Source organism: Coccomyxa subellipsoidea, assembly GCF_000258705.1.
Source record: "Coccomyxa subellipsoidea C-169, whole genome shotgun sequence".
In the NCBI taxonomy this organism is placed as follows: Eukaryota; Viridiplantae; Chlorophyta; class Trebouxiophyceae; family Coccomyxaceae; genus Coccomyxa; species Coccomyxa subellipsoidea.
This window is the reverse complement of record NW_005178027.1, coordinates 1,253,450-1,267,945: the sequence shown is the minus strand read 5'-3', so window position 1 is coordinate 1,267,945 and position 14,496 is coordinate 1,253,450. Positions and strand designations below refer to the sequence as shown.

The 14,496-nt window shown below is 51.5% G+C and overlaps 5 protein-coding genes across 5 annotated transcripts; 3 read left to right on the top strand and 2 right to left on the bottom strand.

Moving 5' to 3' along the window:
• Nucleotides 1-562: 562 nt before the first annotated feature.
• Nucleotides 563-4,176, bottom strand: COCSUDRAFT_67572 (auxin efflux carrier). The gene is made up of 8 exons (XM_005644794.1): nucleotides 4,046-4,176; nucleotides 3,937-3,956; nucleotides 3,649-3,797; nucleotides 3,334-3,526; nucleotides 2,551-3,146; nucleotides 1,968-2,296; nucleotides 1,469-1,581; nucleotides 563-1,192 (listed from the first exon to the last, which is right to left on the bottom strand). The coding sequence occupies exons 1-8, from the start codon at nucleotides 4,119-4,121 to the stop codon at nucleotides 1,055-1,057; spliced, it is 1,614 nt and encodes a 537-aa protein (XP_005644851.1). The 5' UTR covers nucleotides 4,122-4,176; the 3' UTR covers nucleotides 563-1,054.
• A 1,117-nt stretch (nucleotides 4,177-5,293) lies between these two features.
• COCSUDRAFT_18754 (regulator of ribonuclease activity) lies at nucleotides 5,294-6,373 on the top strand (the record flags this gene model as incomplete). The annotated part of the gene is made up of 3 exons (XM_005644793.1): nucleotides 5,294-5,383; nucleotides 5,765-5,878; nucleotides 6,179-6,373. The coding sequence occupies 3 exons, from the start codon at nucleotides 5,294-5,296 to the stop codon at nucleotides 6,371-6,373; spliced, it is 399 nt and encodes a 132-aa protein (XP_005644850.1).
• A 2,575-nt stretch (nucleotides 6,374-8,948) lies between these two features.
• COCSUDRAFT_8365 (LexA/Signal peptidase) lies at nucleotides 8,949-9,843 on the top strand (the record flags this gene model as incomplete). Its single annotated transcript, XM_005644792.1, has 3 exons — nucleotides 8,949-9,038; nucleotides 9,228-9,365; nucleotides 9,616-9,843. Coding segments are annotated over 3 exons (456 nt in total), but the record flags the coding sequence as incomplete, so codon positions are not given.
• Nucleotides 9,844-10,069: 226 nt separating this feature from the next.
• COCSUDRAFT_54460 (hypothetical protein) lies at nucleotides 10,070-11,001 on the bottom strand. Its single transcript, XM_005644791.1, has 3 exons — nucleotides 10,818-11,001; nucleotides 10,506-10,722; nucleotides 10,070-10,381 (listed from the first exon to the last, which is right to left on the bottom strand). The coding sequence occupies exons 1-3, from the start codon at nucleotides 10,905-10,907 to the stop codon at nucleotides 10,269-10,271; spliced, it is 420 nt and encodes a 139-aa protein (XP_005644848.1). The 5' UTR covers nucleotides 10,908-11,001; the 3' UTR covers nucleotides 10,070-10,268.
• Nucleotides 11,002-11,767: 766 nt separating this feature from the next.
• Nucleotides 11,768-13,900, top strand: COCSUDRAFT_48675 (hypothetical protein; the record flags this gene model as incomplete). Its single annotated transcript, XM_005644790.1, has 8 exons — nucleotides 11,768-11,887; nucleotides 12,017-12,135; nucleotides 12,283-12,497; nucleotides 12,596-12,722; nucleotides 12,813-12,968; nucleotides 13,135-13,304; nucleotides 13,451-13,579; nucleotides 13,700-13,900. The coding sequence occupies exons 1-8, from the start codon at nucleotides 11,871-11,873 to the stop codon at nucleotides 13,898-13,900; spliced, it is 1,134 nt and encodes a 377-aa protein (XP_005644847.1). The 5' UTR covers nucleotides 11,768-11,870.
• Nucleotides 13,901-14,496: the final 596 nt, after the last annotated feature.

The window sequence follows — 14,496 nt, the reverse complement described above, 5'->3', positions numbered from 1 at the left end:
AAGTGAGTTTGGCGCCGGCGAAAATGCGAAGTGCTGCGCTCAGATCACCTGCCTGCGCGCACTCTTGAGGGTATTTTTGCTTTTGTGTGCAGGCGGGTATGGCCTTTAGCGAGTTTGGAATTGACACCAAAATGATGGTGCAGGTGCGGAAGTATACCATGGGACTATTTTATCGCTGCTGTCCTAGAGGTTCTGCCTTGCAAAAAGGGCGGGGTGGTCTAAGTTGTGGGTGGTGAAAGGGTTTGGTTGATGCTGGATGCGCACAGCTACATGCAGGGAATGCAAGTGGGTGTCGACTACTTGTTACGCAGCATTTTCTAGCTTACTTCTTTGCACATGTACAGCAGCCATGAGAGGCTAATGCCCATGGCTGTGCCATTTTTGGTAGTCAGATTGGTGACAGAGGACCGGTGCCAGACTTGGCTGCAGAGCACTGCTATTTACAAATGAAGCAATTGAATTGTGCCTACTTTGGATTGTTGAACTTGTGATGGAGCAATGATATCAATGTGGGTGTTTCCAATTGCGCCATGATGTGGCAGATCTTCAGATCTAGATTACAGCTGGCTCCTATTACTTGTAAGTTATATTTGGCATGCATCTGCTTTGGATCTCATCTTCTAAATTTGTCTTCAGCCTGACAGGACATATCTGCGCTTGGTGCCCGTCGAACCCTCTATGACTTTGGTGTCATTCTGCCGCAAGACACAGGAACACAAACATGTCCCAACACAATCTGAAAGGTGCCACTGAGCGGCAGTCTGGACATGCGACAGTGCAAAAAAGGCAGTTGTGTCACAGACGACCACTTGTGCAATTCTAACACTTAAACTGCACCTGCAATTCAACCTGAGCCATAGTATGCTTACCCATGGCAGCCACATGAAAATGGCACCATCACCACGCATTCACAAAAAAGGGAGAAATTGTGTCTGCAATGTTTGTCATCCACATCCTATTGGACTGAAAAGTTCTTTGCACACTGACCAGCAGATTACTGCAGTAAGATGAATAAAATGAGCACAGCAGGAATGTTGACAGCAAGAAATCAGCATCATAAGAGCCCAAAGACGCCCATGAGATAGATATAGATGACCATCCAGGCAGCAATGCCAACGATTGACACCATGTATTGCCAGAATAAGACAGAACCGCACTCCTGCTCGCAGCTATGGTACATGGCGCACACCGCCTGCAAGCAGATTTCAATGTAAATTATTCTGCAGTGCAGTCATCAGCTTCACTCGCAAGAACAGCTTAATTTGGAAGAAAAAAACTTGGCCCGTCATGAGGAAACCTCCGGTTCTTGGAACAGGCGGGACTGAATTACGGCTGGCACCATCGCTTTGCCAGCTTCCTGCTAGGTCATATCAGCCTCTTGCAGGTATTCAGAAGGCCAAAAACTCTACTCTTTCAGCACGGCAGCAAGTAGACAGCTCGATGAGCTTGGCTGGTGAGAGGTGCATGCCTGGATCTGGTTGCCGGTGGGAGTGGCGTTAGTCATCAGCATGATAAATGTGAACAGCGGGTCCGGCTGCTTCCACCAGCCCAGCCGGTGTGACCCAAACACCCACACCGCGCCTGCACATGCCAGCACTCCCTTACCTCATGCACCATTGTGAGCCATTTCAAGGGCGGGGTTCATGGCAATCCTCATCATCTCTGTAGCAGCTTGCAAGCATCATCATCAAGGTAGCAGCAGGGTGCTGCAATTGAGGAACCAGGCTAGGCAGAAAGAGGGCATGGTGCTAATCTAGCAATTCGCTGCGTACTAAGAGCAGCCAGAAAGAGCGCAGGTTCCTGCCCCAATCAACTGCGCACTGAGTACAGACAAACAGTGCGAGAGGTCCTGCACCAATGGTGTGCGCATCGAGGGCAGGCAGAAACAGCGCAGGAAAATGCAGCGATCAATGCACCAAGACCCGGAAGAAAGAGTGCGAGAGGTCCTGCAGCGATGGAGGGCGCACCGAGGGCGGGCAGGAAGAGGAAGCGATTGAGGACGGTCATCAGAATGGGCAGCCAGCCGAGCGAGCGCGTGCCGGGCCCTGGGCCCTTGTGGAGCACCGCGCCCAAGATGAAGGAGATGAGAAACACGAACGCGGCCGCGATTGTGTTGAGCGCGGTTGTGACAAACCCCAGCGGCGCGCTCTCTGCCGGGAACATGATGTTCTTGAGAAAGGGAACGCAGCCGACCACCAGGCCCGCCAAGCTGGCGATTGTCGGCGGCGGCGCTACCTTGTTGAACCAAGAAAGTGCCGTGCGGGCGATCTTGGCCGCCCGGGTCTCCTGCCAGCCCCTGTCACATGCATGCGCTCTTGTCACCCTCGGGGGATGTAGGAAATAGGACTTGAAAGATGAAATGAAAGGAAACTGGCTTTGGGCCCCTGGAGTACCAAACTCCACCGCAGACCGGACAACAGACTTGGCACATAGAATAGCAGCAGAACAGGCAAAAGATAGGAGCAGGTACCGCTTCAGGCTTCAAGAGCGCTGCATGAGCTCAAGAGCATGCATCATGCTTTTCAATCCAAGACATGGAGAGGCCATTACCTGATGTGCAGCATGTCCACTATGCTCTTGCTTTTGCTGCTCCCGCCCACTCCCGACTTCCCACTGGTCTGAGCCTGCACCAACTCCATCTCCTTCACATTACTGTGCTCCTCACTGGCCCTGTGTAGCTGCTCCCCCTCACAATCCTCGGGCACACTGACAGCCAGCATCGCGCGCCGCGCATTCAGGCTATTCAAGCGCTCGAAGGCGCCCGCCTCGCGCGCGCCGTCAGCCTGCCAGCTCACTGCCTCCCCAGCGCGCTGCCACGCGCTGAAGGGGCTCGCATGCGCATGCGCGTGCCGGGCCCGGCCGGCAGCGCCCACCGGCGCCGAGACACTGCTCGTCAACGCGGCGCGCCTGCTCTCCCTTTCAGCCCAGCGCGGCTCGGCAACGGCGCCGTTCGCATCGGCCGCTGCGCAGCCGTCCGGTGGCGGCCCGGCGATGACGATCTCCTGCAGGCCGCTGTCGGCTTTGGAAGGGTTGCCCGCGGCCGGCTGGGGGGCCGGCGCGGCCTCTTTGGGCTTCAGAATGGCAACCGCCACTGGAAACGTCAGAAAGGCGGACGCCGCAAGCCCAATCGCCACGTATGCGTACCCCTGCAGAGGAAGGGTATTTTCTCAAAATAGATATTAGAATTCTCAGGTATCCGAGTATCCGATCTGAGAGGCCTAGTATGCGAGGTGAGTGTCCCACGAGTAACCAGGCATATTAAAGAATTGTAGATCAGCAGCACTGCTTGCCATGCAGGCTAGCCGAGCAGTGTGGCAGTTGGGGAAGGCTCACATTGGAGGTGCACTGGTGCCCCAGCGCTCCAAAGAATGGCAAATGCTCCTGGCCGCACATCGCTGTCACCAGCATGAGCAGCGCTGAATTGGTGTTGCCGAAGGCTGAGGCTGCCACAACGATCTTCCGGTGCTCTGGTTTAGTACCGGGCATGCGACTGCTGGCCCATCCAGTCAGCAATGCCACCAGTCGGCTGCACATCACATTTGGAGTTTGGAGTACAGGAGACACTGGTTTTCATGCATGCAGCTTCTGCAAGAGATGAGATAGCGGAGATATCAATGACGAAGGAATTTGGATGCACAGAGTTCTCACCTGACGATGATGTTCACTGCCAGCGGCCACCAGAGCATAAGCTCTGAGGCGGTCAATTGGGGAGCGATGTTCACGAAGGTGAGGGTGGGCAGGAGGAAATTGAATGACATGTAACCCAACGACCGTCGCATGTCCTTGCTGACCAGACCCTGTGCAAGACATCAGATCAACACCCTCGGTCTGAAATCTTGATGTTTCCGAGCGCTGGTTTTGGGGCCATCTCCAACGGCAGCATTGCATATGAAAGTAAACCCTTTCTATCCAGTGTCGCAAGTGGAGCTGCCAAACCTGTCTTGCGAAGTAGACACCTGCACACAGCTATAGTCAATTGAGAGGGCTTGACCAGGAAAAGCGTGACAATAACCAACTGACGCAAGGTATGTGTGGGAAGGCAAACCTGGAAGACATATCAAGATTAGATTTAGTGTCGATAAGAAGGCGCCGAGAAGTACAGTCGGGGAAAACGCTACCATTGGGACGGCCGACTCGGTGAAACCCGATACTTGGCCCAGTGGGTTCAGCACCGGTGCAGAATCTAAATGCCAGATCGGTACCCTGAAAATTTGATTCGTGGAATCATCGGTGTCACACTCTTGCTGCAATGCGGTATCCAACCCTATCAAAGCAGCATAAATCAAAATCAGGTTCAGGTTACGCATGCATCAGGTTCAGGTTCAGGTTCAGCTGCAGGTTCCGATGACGTCTCTCAATAGATCCTTCCCCCCTTATATTCCCTGAATTCGCAGTTTCCGATCAAAAATTTCACGACCACTTCAACAAAGCAGAAGTGAACTTTGTGATTTGTATATTCCTCGCAGTGGCAATGGCGACCCAGCTGTCTTCAATAACCGAGCAGTTCCACCAAGTCTACCAAGACCACCCTCAAGAGAAGGCTGGCTTCACATTCAGGCCCAGCGGAGTCAACAACGGTCTCCAGTCGAATCCGAGTGGCCTCTCTATCTCAATCGTCCGAAGACTTAGCAGTTATGTGTCTACAAAGCCTCCACCCACACCCCCAGCCGGAGCCAGGGGTGCAACCTGTGATCTGCTCGATGCGACCTTCTGCAACCTCGACGTCGATTCGGTAATTCCTGACTCACTGCTTCAGGAGCCATCAAAGAGTATCAGCAGAGAAGTTGTGAAAGGTTATTTCCGCAAGCTGTATCCCACGGTTGGCACCAGATTGAAGAGGGGCCGTGCTAAAGGGTTATCCCATTTTAGACGATTCGAATCATTATGTATCAATCTTGCACCCACGTGAGGTGAAGTGAGGCCAGTGCAGTTGTAGGGCCTCACTGGTAATATTCAACGATCGCAACCTAGCAATGCGCAAGATGTTGCACACCTCTGAAATACCAACGTCTGTAGTGGAGAAATTGTCCCTTCTAATGCACATTTTCTTTTTGTGTAGGCATGGAAGGCGATGTCGGACATGGACGTCCGTGTAGCCGAGAATGTCTTCAGGCAAGCAGCATACAGCCCAAATAGCTCTTTCACCTGCAGAAAGCCAGCACTGAACCACCCCTTCTTTGTACCTTCTACCTTGGCCTGAAGTGCTCTTTTAGTATTGTGAGTAGCTTTGATAAATGGGCTACACATGTCACTGGCCGCCTGTGGGAACAAAAGTGTGAACGAGTGTAATTTTATGGGTTTCAGGGACTATGGGGGCATGACGCGCTTCAGCGGCAAAGCAATCACTATTCAGTGCCTGGAGACCAACCAGGTGCTTCGCGAGGTGAGTGACTCACTCATAACACCCCTCACCCTGCAGCAACATGCATGCATGCATGCAAATCTTGCTAACCTGACTTCATCCGCGCCCCTTGCATCTTTCCGGCTGGCATGACTGGCATGGCTGGCACTCGAAGACTCACCAATGGTGAGGTGGCACTTTGGGAAGACTGAGCTTTGGAGTAGAGCACAGTGAGGGCGCCATGGTGCATGCATGCATGCGGGCAGAAACTGCTGGCCTGACTTCATCCGCGCCCTCTGTCCCTTCTCTGTGCATAGTCCAGCGTGGGACATTGGCACATAGGCGAACTGGCTTTTTGATCAGTCCGACTTGGAAGGCAGCAAGCGCAAGGCAGCATAGTGAGGGTGCCATGTGTGCATGCAGACATTGGACGAGGCGGGCGAGGGACGAGTGCTGGTGGTGGATGGGCAGGCTTCAAAGCGCTGCGCTCTGCTGGGCGACATCCTCGGCGCAAAGTTGCACCGTAACGGCTTCTCGGTGCGCGTCATAGGCCTCTAAAGACCTGCAGTGCACAACATGCTGATCCTTGCCCATTCCCCTTGTTTCTAACTTACTCACTTGCTAAGATCTGCATTCTCATGGCAGTGTCAATTCTTCTGTTGGCAGCCCCGAAGGCAGTCAGGTTGGATGCCTGGCAGTCATTACTTGCACGTTGTCTGCAGACACACCTTGCCTCTGTCAGAAACGAGTAAGGGTGACTAGTGGTGACTAATAGTGACAATTGGAAGGGCTCGCCAGAGGTGGAAACCTGAGAGGAGGCTGGCATGCATGCTGCAGGGAATTATCATCAATGGCTGCGTGCGCGACACGGAGGACTTGGGAAAGCTTCCTGTGGGCGTGAAGGCGCTGAACACCTGCCCCGTCAAGCCGGGGAAGGCGCCTGTAGGAACCAAGGGCGAGCCAGTCACCTTTGCTGGCATCACCATCAACACGGGTGACTGGGTGTACGCCGATGCAGGCATGTTTTCCTGAGCCTATTTTGAAGTGCAGTATGAATTCATCAAAAGTGTTCCCGGGCCGGGAGATGTTTGTATTGCCGATGCACGCCTGTTTACACAATGAGGCAGCCCTCCTCCCTACCTTTGCGCTCGTACTGGCTTCCATGTCTGCATTCTTGCCTGACATGATTCCGATAGCAAAGTGAGAATCCTGGCTTTGTCATTAATGTCAATTGCAGCGCTGACCGCAGATCTGTGCCTGTGCAGATGGTGTGGTGGTGTCCAAAGAGGAGCTGGTAATCTGAGTTCCTCACCGGGGAATCTACTCGTGGGGCTCCCCACCCCAACACCCACCTTCTTTTGGCGGTGTCAGAGAGGACTCGCCCCTTGTTGGAGGAGCCTCTGCATGCTTGCGGAGTAGCTCATCTTCTCGTCACGACTATGCTTGTGGCCTTCCTGGGATCGAGAGAGCCTGCCGCACTTGGACGGATATTTCGTTTACTTGTTTTTGACCTGAGAGCATTGACAGTCCGGATTTCCAGAAAATCACAAGAGCCAGGTGCTAGGAACCAGGCCTGTTGATAGCATGTCTGTGTGCCTTTTTGCTGTGGCAGCAGCGCCATTCTTGTTCCTGGAACGATGCTTAGAAGGTTGCCGATGCTGTTCGTGTTATTGAGACTGTCCATCTTATAAAGTGCGGGTCAGACTGCAAATTTCATCAGCTGTGGCTGGCCAAACATTGGACTGCAGGCCATGTTTATCTTAGTGCAACCTTTGGGGTCCTTTCTTCTTTCTGCTGCAGAGTCTTCGAATTGGATGGCATGACCCTTTAAAGGGGGCTCAAGCATCCTTGGCTCTGCAGGCAATGTGTCGCGTCTCCTGTTCCTAGGTGTGTCACAAGAGAAGAGTTGTGGATTGATGCCAACAGTGGTGTTTGTCAGTTGCGTTGCTATTTCTGCTTAGCGCTTTGCGTTAGAGGATTGTCTGCTAGAAACTGCCGCTTCATTATGTCTTGTTGCATGCTGTTTCATCCAGAGTTGTCGAAGTTATGGGCTCAGCTGTTGCCAACACGTCAGGATGATGTAGTGATTACAGACAAGAAGCACTGTGCCTCAAGTCACAATTAGGCTTTCAATCAGAGTCCTGGAGGCGTCAAACTTCCTAGGATCCTTTTCATAGTTCTCGGGAATTAATTGTAGATAATTGCTGTGGGTCATGAGCTGGTGCTGAATGATGATGATGATGATGATGACGACCTCGATCTTATTATGTTTATAAGTAATGAACTTACCAAGTGAAGGCGGCTAGCTGTACAGCGCCGACAAAATTGGCAGCTGTGATGGAGTTATGCATGCAATGCACCCGATGAGAACTGAAGGGATAAGCGCGTCTTTGATGTAAATGTGAATGAGTCTTGAACGTATCGCATGAGAGAGAGAGAGAGAGATTACACTTGTGCATGAGCTGTCCTGGTGGACAAATCAAATTCGGAAGGCCAGAACAGGCTGCACCTGTTATCCAAGAAAGCAAATTGCAATGCCGAGAATGTTCATCAAGAACGCACAACACTGTGGGACACCTTTTGTGGTTTTGTGACTGCAGAGTTGAAATTCTGGTCCTCCATCCTGTGTAGTAAAGTAAGTTTGGCGAAAATGCAAAATGCTGCGCTCAGATCACCTGCCTGCGCGCATTCTGAGGGTAATATTGCCTTAAGAAGTCGATCAAGCAGGTCTGTTAATAGTTTACTACTGTCAATTGAGCGCTGACGTCCTGGAAGCCATGCTGTACTGACTTGCGGGGAAGATGTTCTTGTTTGTTGCCATAGAGATCGAGGCTCTCTATTCTGCTGATGCAGGCTGGCATGCACAAGATATCCCAACAGAAGCTCTCTAGCAATTGGATGTGGGAGGCGATTAAGCAGGTGCAGTTGGCAATGCAGAGCAGAGAGGGTGCAAGACAAAGATACAGGTGTCTCTGGTATCAACGAGCAGGACCCAGCAGGTGAACTTCTGTCTCGAACCCGTTCGTTACATCTACGACCATATATGGAATATAAGGATATGATAGTTATGCTGTATTTCCCAGGTCAGGACCCTCCAAGTAGCAGCAGACCGCCCCAGACCCATTCAGCGCCTGACCTTGTCTCAAACAGTGCGTCGCGCCACACTTTGATCATCTTGCTGCTCTCAATTGCTATCTGTACAAGGCAGCAGTGCTGCAGTCTGTTTGTGGAAGCTATCAAGGGAGCAATGCTTTGCGCTCTTTTAAAGTGCATCATGTATGCTGATGAAATTGATAGCCCTCTGTCCTGCTAGTGCAAGAGCTCTTAGTGGAGTTGTTTGCATGTGCAGATGGTGATGGCTCAGAGGGGAGTGGAAGGCAGGATGATGATGGGAGGGGGGATGCCGATGGGGAGCAAGGTGGACAGCCACTGTTTACAAAGGATGACATATCCACCTTTGCCATAGCGCTGGGGATATCATTCTTGATACGATCGTGAGTACTCACCACCTGTGTGCATTCTGGCGTTTTCAGGTTAATGTTTTACATTCTTGCTAGCTTAGCTGAGATGTATAGAAGAGGCAAGAATGGGTTTGTCCTGCAGGTGCATTGCAGAGCCTCGCTTTATACCTTCACTCTCCATGTACCCGACATATGACATTGGAGATCGATTAGTCGCTGAGAAGGTTACTTATGCAGTCCAGAGGTGAGGCTTGGACCATCCACGCAATATAATTGTACTGTCTTTTGAGCTGACATGCTCAGCCTGGCACATTGAAAACCCCCGGCGGCTGCATGCATGCAAGCTAAAGTGGTGTGTCTGGTCCAGGAAACCTACTCCTGGAGACATCATCATATTCCACCCAGACAGGAGGATTTTTGGGGAGGCAGCAGAGCCAGACACCAACCCAGTCGTGAAGGCTGTTTTTGACAACGCGGCGTTCAAGGCCTTCAGAGCGTTTGTGGGATTGGATGACGATGTCTTCATCAAGCGCATCGTGGCCGTGGCTGGTGACACAGTTGAGGTAGGCATTGCATTTCTCCTAATCCTATTTTTCCAGACATTTCTCCTAACTTGGTGACCAGTGCTGTGGCCCGCCGGGTACCTGCGTTCATGCAGAGTGCTTGATAAAGGAGTGTCATTGTGCTACAAGCCGGTTCTGAAATTAATTGCCGGTGCTTAGTCTGGAATACTTTCCTTCTCCTTCTCTGAATTCTGTATCAAATGACATTGGTAGAGATGTGCAAATTGCTAAGAGGAGGGATGGCTTGCAGGTGAAGAATGGGCAGCTTTTTGTGAATGGGCAGCCGCGGTGTGAGAAGTACATCTATGAGAAGCCTCGCTACACGCTGAAGCCACAGACGGTGCCCGCGGACCACGTCTTTGTCATGGGGGACAACCGGAACAACAGCTTTGACTCGCACATCTGGGGCCCGCTGCCTCAGAAGAACATTATCGCGCGCGCTGTCTTCACCTACTGGCCTCTCAACCGCTTTGGCAGCATGCCAGATTACACAAATGGAGGCACCCTGTGTCCATCAGCACCTGCGCTTGTTGACTAAGAGGCAGGATTGGATTCTTGCTTTGCTGTGTTGCACCAAAGAGCCTGGTGGTCTTGAGGGCAAGAAGTGCCGCATCGTTTGAAACTCTGCTGCATTACTGCACTTAAAGGTCTGTTGGCTGGTGTTGACAATTTTTGTAATTATAATCTTCCCAAAATTACGGCAGGAGTCTGGCCAATTAAAATACTCATTTTAGATCCTGAGATCTCCATATGGTAATAGTTGCGCAATTTATGTTGAAACAGTCTTATGGCAAGCTTTCAGCAAATCGCCGTTATTCAACAGAGCGGCTGCTTGGCACTCATCTTTGTATGTTCATCTGACAAAGCACTCTATTCATGATATTGATTTGATCCCTCCAAAGGTCAGCTGCTGGCAAAGCTGCTCCGGGCCGCAGCTACAGCTGCTTGGACAGCAGGCAGGCTCCAAAGTGATGCCAAAAAGTAGCTGATGGCCTTGATCATGAGATAAACAGCCCCTGCGCAACAGAAAACAGGTCTCAACTTGTTGGTTGAACCCCGGGCATCTTGCAGATTTATCAGGCAGGGTCTCCGGCAGGGACTGATGTCATGATGGTGAAGACAGGTTGCAGTTATGCTCACCTATTGGTAAACCGAGCACTATGGAGAGCAGCAAGAACACAAGAATAGTTGCCAAGATGGTTTCCACCGTGTCAAACACCAGCTTGCGGCCCTTCCTGCTTGCTAGGATTACCAGCACGTTTGGCAGCAGCAGAGCTCCCAAGCTCGTCAACATTACACTTTGCGTTAGGTCAACTCTAGAAGGTAGCGTTCTCTGCTCATAAGACGTCTGCAGAACCTGCAAAGCCATGCATTACGATGAGGTCCATGCCAATCAGAAGGAGGTGCACTAGAAAGAACAGAAGCCTCCCCATACATCAGCACATTCAGCACCTGCCATGCCTGCAGTAAATCATTTCTGCGCTCTTCTGCCCACTGTTGACCGCTGATCAGCCAGTGTGACTGTTGAGGATCGAGGGACATGCTTCTATGTAATTGACAAGCAGATCACGCTGACAAGAGACGCTTTTACACTATCTTTCGCAGCCAGAATTCCCCTAAGTCAAACATGCCTTTGATCAGCTCCCCGTGTTTCTCTTGTTTGGAATTCTTGGAGGAAGGGGATCACGTGACAGACAGGTGCCCTTTGTAGTAACCAGCTTCCCTGCTGCAAGAAGCTACAGGTTCGATGTCAATTCTCACTCCAATGCGCGACTGATGGAGTCAAGATGTTCGTCAGTCTTGCTTAGTTGCTTTTCGGAAGCCATCAATCGGATCAGTTCGGCCCGAGATTGTTCGAGTAGGAGAGATGACTGGATACAGTATCGACATTGATCCAGTTCGAAAACGATATTGTAGAGCTGCAAGGGCCTTCAATCCTGGTCAGATAGTACTCACCGAAGAGGCCTACGAATCTGTTGTGGACAACGACCATTGCAGTGTGTACTGCCACCAGACCTTGACAAGCAGAGGAGACCTTCTCAGGTGACTGGAGGACCTGTTTAATTGCCCTGACATGCAGTTATTGAGAAGCAGGACAATGTGATCTCAGTCACCATGCCGTTGAAGGTGCGGCGGCTGCAAGTTCGCGAGGTATAATGGCACTAAGGAGCAGAGGACAGCCTGGAAGAGCGGCCACCAACAGGAATGCGCGGCCTTGCGAGCATGTGCCCCGCGCATTCCACCTGCCACAATCCGTTTGGCAGCGCGCATCTACTGGAAACAGCAGAGGTTCCTGCCTTGTCCCACTGCTGTTTGCTTCATGCATGCACATGTTTCCAGGAGGCCCCCGCTAATGCCAGAATAGCCACCCTCTCCATATGAGCATACTGTTGTTTGTGCCTGCACAGGCTTCATCAAAGAAGCAATGCGCTGCCTGAATGCATACAAACTCTGGAGCACCATTGGGAGGATCTGGATGATAATCGGAAGCAAAGCTTTGCTCAAATGGCCGTTGTTACAAGGTACATTTGCCCAGCACCCTCCCAAATGGCATGGCCAGGGATTTGTGACAATCGAGCCCTTCATGAACATGGCTTCAAACCAAGCTTCCTTGCGATCCAAAGCACGCAGCTTTCAAGGTGATTGCGCAGGGAATACATGAAGGGCGGGGGCAGCATCAACATCCCAGATGCAAAGGATGTAGCTTATCTGCTGGCGCGCTTTGCATGCAACAATCACACCATCTGCGATGATGAGCTCAGGCCTATAGGTATGATACATTTGCAGACTTGCTGCACTATTCACAGGCATTACCCTCTGGTAGGAATGCTTCTATTCTGGTGCTTGCCTTCATCATCCATCCCGCATTATGCAGCATTAACCTTTCAGCAGATGCGGCTCTGTGTGTCTGGAGCAGGTGTAGGCATTTACCCACAGGGAGCGATGCTGAACCACAGCTGCACCCCGAATACAATGCAGTCATTCCATGGATCGCGAATCGTGTTCCGCGCAGTGCAGCACATACCTGCCGGCGCAGAGGCCACGATCGCGTATGTTGAGCTGGCAGCAACGCGTGCAGAGCGGAGCGCTGCGCTCAGGGCAAATTATTTCTTTGACATTGACGCTGGCAAGGTGTCTCCCCGTCAGATCTTTTCTTCTAGCATGTTTGAGAACTCAGAGTTGCAGATGCATGCAATATTTTGAGTGATGTGCATTCTACGATTCTGCAGGAGCACTTGTCATCACCCTCGAAGGAGATCACACTACATGACAGCTTGAGAATGGAGCTCTACAGAGCGCCTTCCTGGGGCATGGATCCGCATGATCCTATGCTCACAAGCTTGAGCAGCAGTGCAGGTGAGAATGTTTTCCCAGGCAAACGCAGCACAGATGTTGCAGCAGAGCCATCAGCCGGACAAGCGAGATGACTCTTTATGTGTGATGCAGGTAGCGGTGCGAATGCTTCCAGAGTGCGAATAGAGAGGCATGCTTCCTTCCTCGAGCCTGACAGTGAGGAGGCAGAAGCAGGACTGTCCCAGAGTCCTTCAAATGCGCAGGAGTGGGTAGTGAATGTGCAGTGCTGGGGGCCAGCCTTCTGGCAAGGTGCTCGAATGACCTCTCCCAAATATTGTGAGCTCAAACCCTTGGCAGCATGATGGTCGTGCGCATGCCCTGCCCGCACGCAAAATCTTGCAGAGCCTGCCTAGCATCTGCATATTTCATTTCTTGACAAAATACATGGTCATACTTCTCATGTTTTCTCGGGCAGGGGATGGCAATGACAGCTTGGAAGCTTTCAAAGCAGAAACAGTGGCGGGTATGCTTGCCGACGCTGTGCACTCGCACACCAGAGCCACTGACCTTGTGTCTCAGAGCCGAGCAGCTGAGGCTTGCAGCATAGCCAAAAGAGCGCTGCAATCATTCGGCGAAGGCATGCAGGTGAGGAGAGGCTCTTGTTTGATGTCCGTATTTCATCACCAGCATGCATCATCCCCCATGATTACCAACATGACCATCATTACTGCTTCCCAATACATTATCTAACCAAACAAAGAATGTCAGGCTGGTATCCTGCTGCGTTGCAGACTCACATCTGGCGGATGCGGCTCTTGGAGGTGCAACTCCGAGCAGCCATAGAATGCGGCAACCAGTGGGAAGCTGCCTTGGAAGCTGCTCAAGCCCTGCTGCAATTCTACCGCTGGCTGTACCCCAAGGTCTGCATTGTAGCGCTCCAATATGACTTATTGTGCTGTAGCCATGATCATGCATTGCTTTCAGATGGCTTGAGGTGATTGCCAGCCTTGGGGACAATCTATATGTGGTGCTTGATGCAGGTCTGGCCAAATTTGGGCCTGCATTTGGCTACTTTGGCGAAGATTGCGGCGCTCCTTGAGCAGGATGAGGAAGCTGCCAAGCAAGCGGAGGCAGCAGCTTCTACCTTGCGCATCACACATCCAGAGAGCCCGATTTTGCAAGAGATGCTGCGGTTGTGGCATGATACAAAGGCCTTGCTCAGCGCCAATGCTGATGACTAGCGTGGGCCACACACTTGCAGTGGTAGATGACAGAGAGCGGCTAGATTAAATCTTTTGTCCAGAAAACTGGTGAGCAGCAGGGCACGAATTGCTACAAACCCCCACCGGGCTTATTGTCATGAATACATTTACACTGAATACATGGGTCGCAGCACTGCAGCTGGCCTCTTTGTGGGTCAGGACCCTTCAATATACCAGTCCTCATTTTCAGTGTGAAGCTATGTACTCGATTTGTCTGTATCTTGCGCTGCATGCACATTTAAATTTGTGCACCAGTTTGCATGCCAAGAATCAGAGGCAACATGCAAGCTCGTTCTACGCCAGAGTCCATCTTAGACTTGGCATAGTCTCATCAGTTAGCAAGCATATCAACATTCCACACGTGTAAACCATTGGCAATATACACATGAGCAATTGCAGCAATACACACATGTCTGTTAGAATCAGCGTTGGGCAAGCACATCTGTGGCCAACGTTTGCCCAATTGGGGCAACCACCCCACTGAAACATTGCATTGTTGCACGCAGATCACGAAGGAAACAATGGATTTCCGCAGAAAATCTTTGATAAACTGTCTAGACTTGCCATGCGCATGT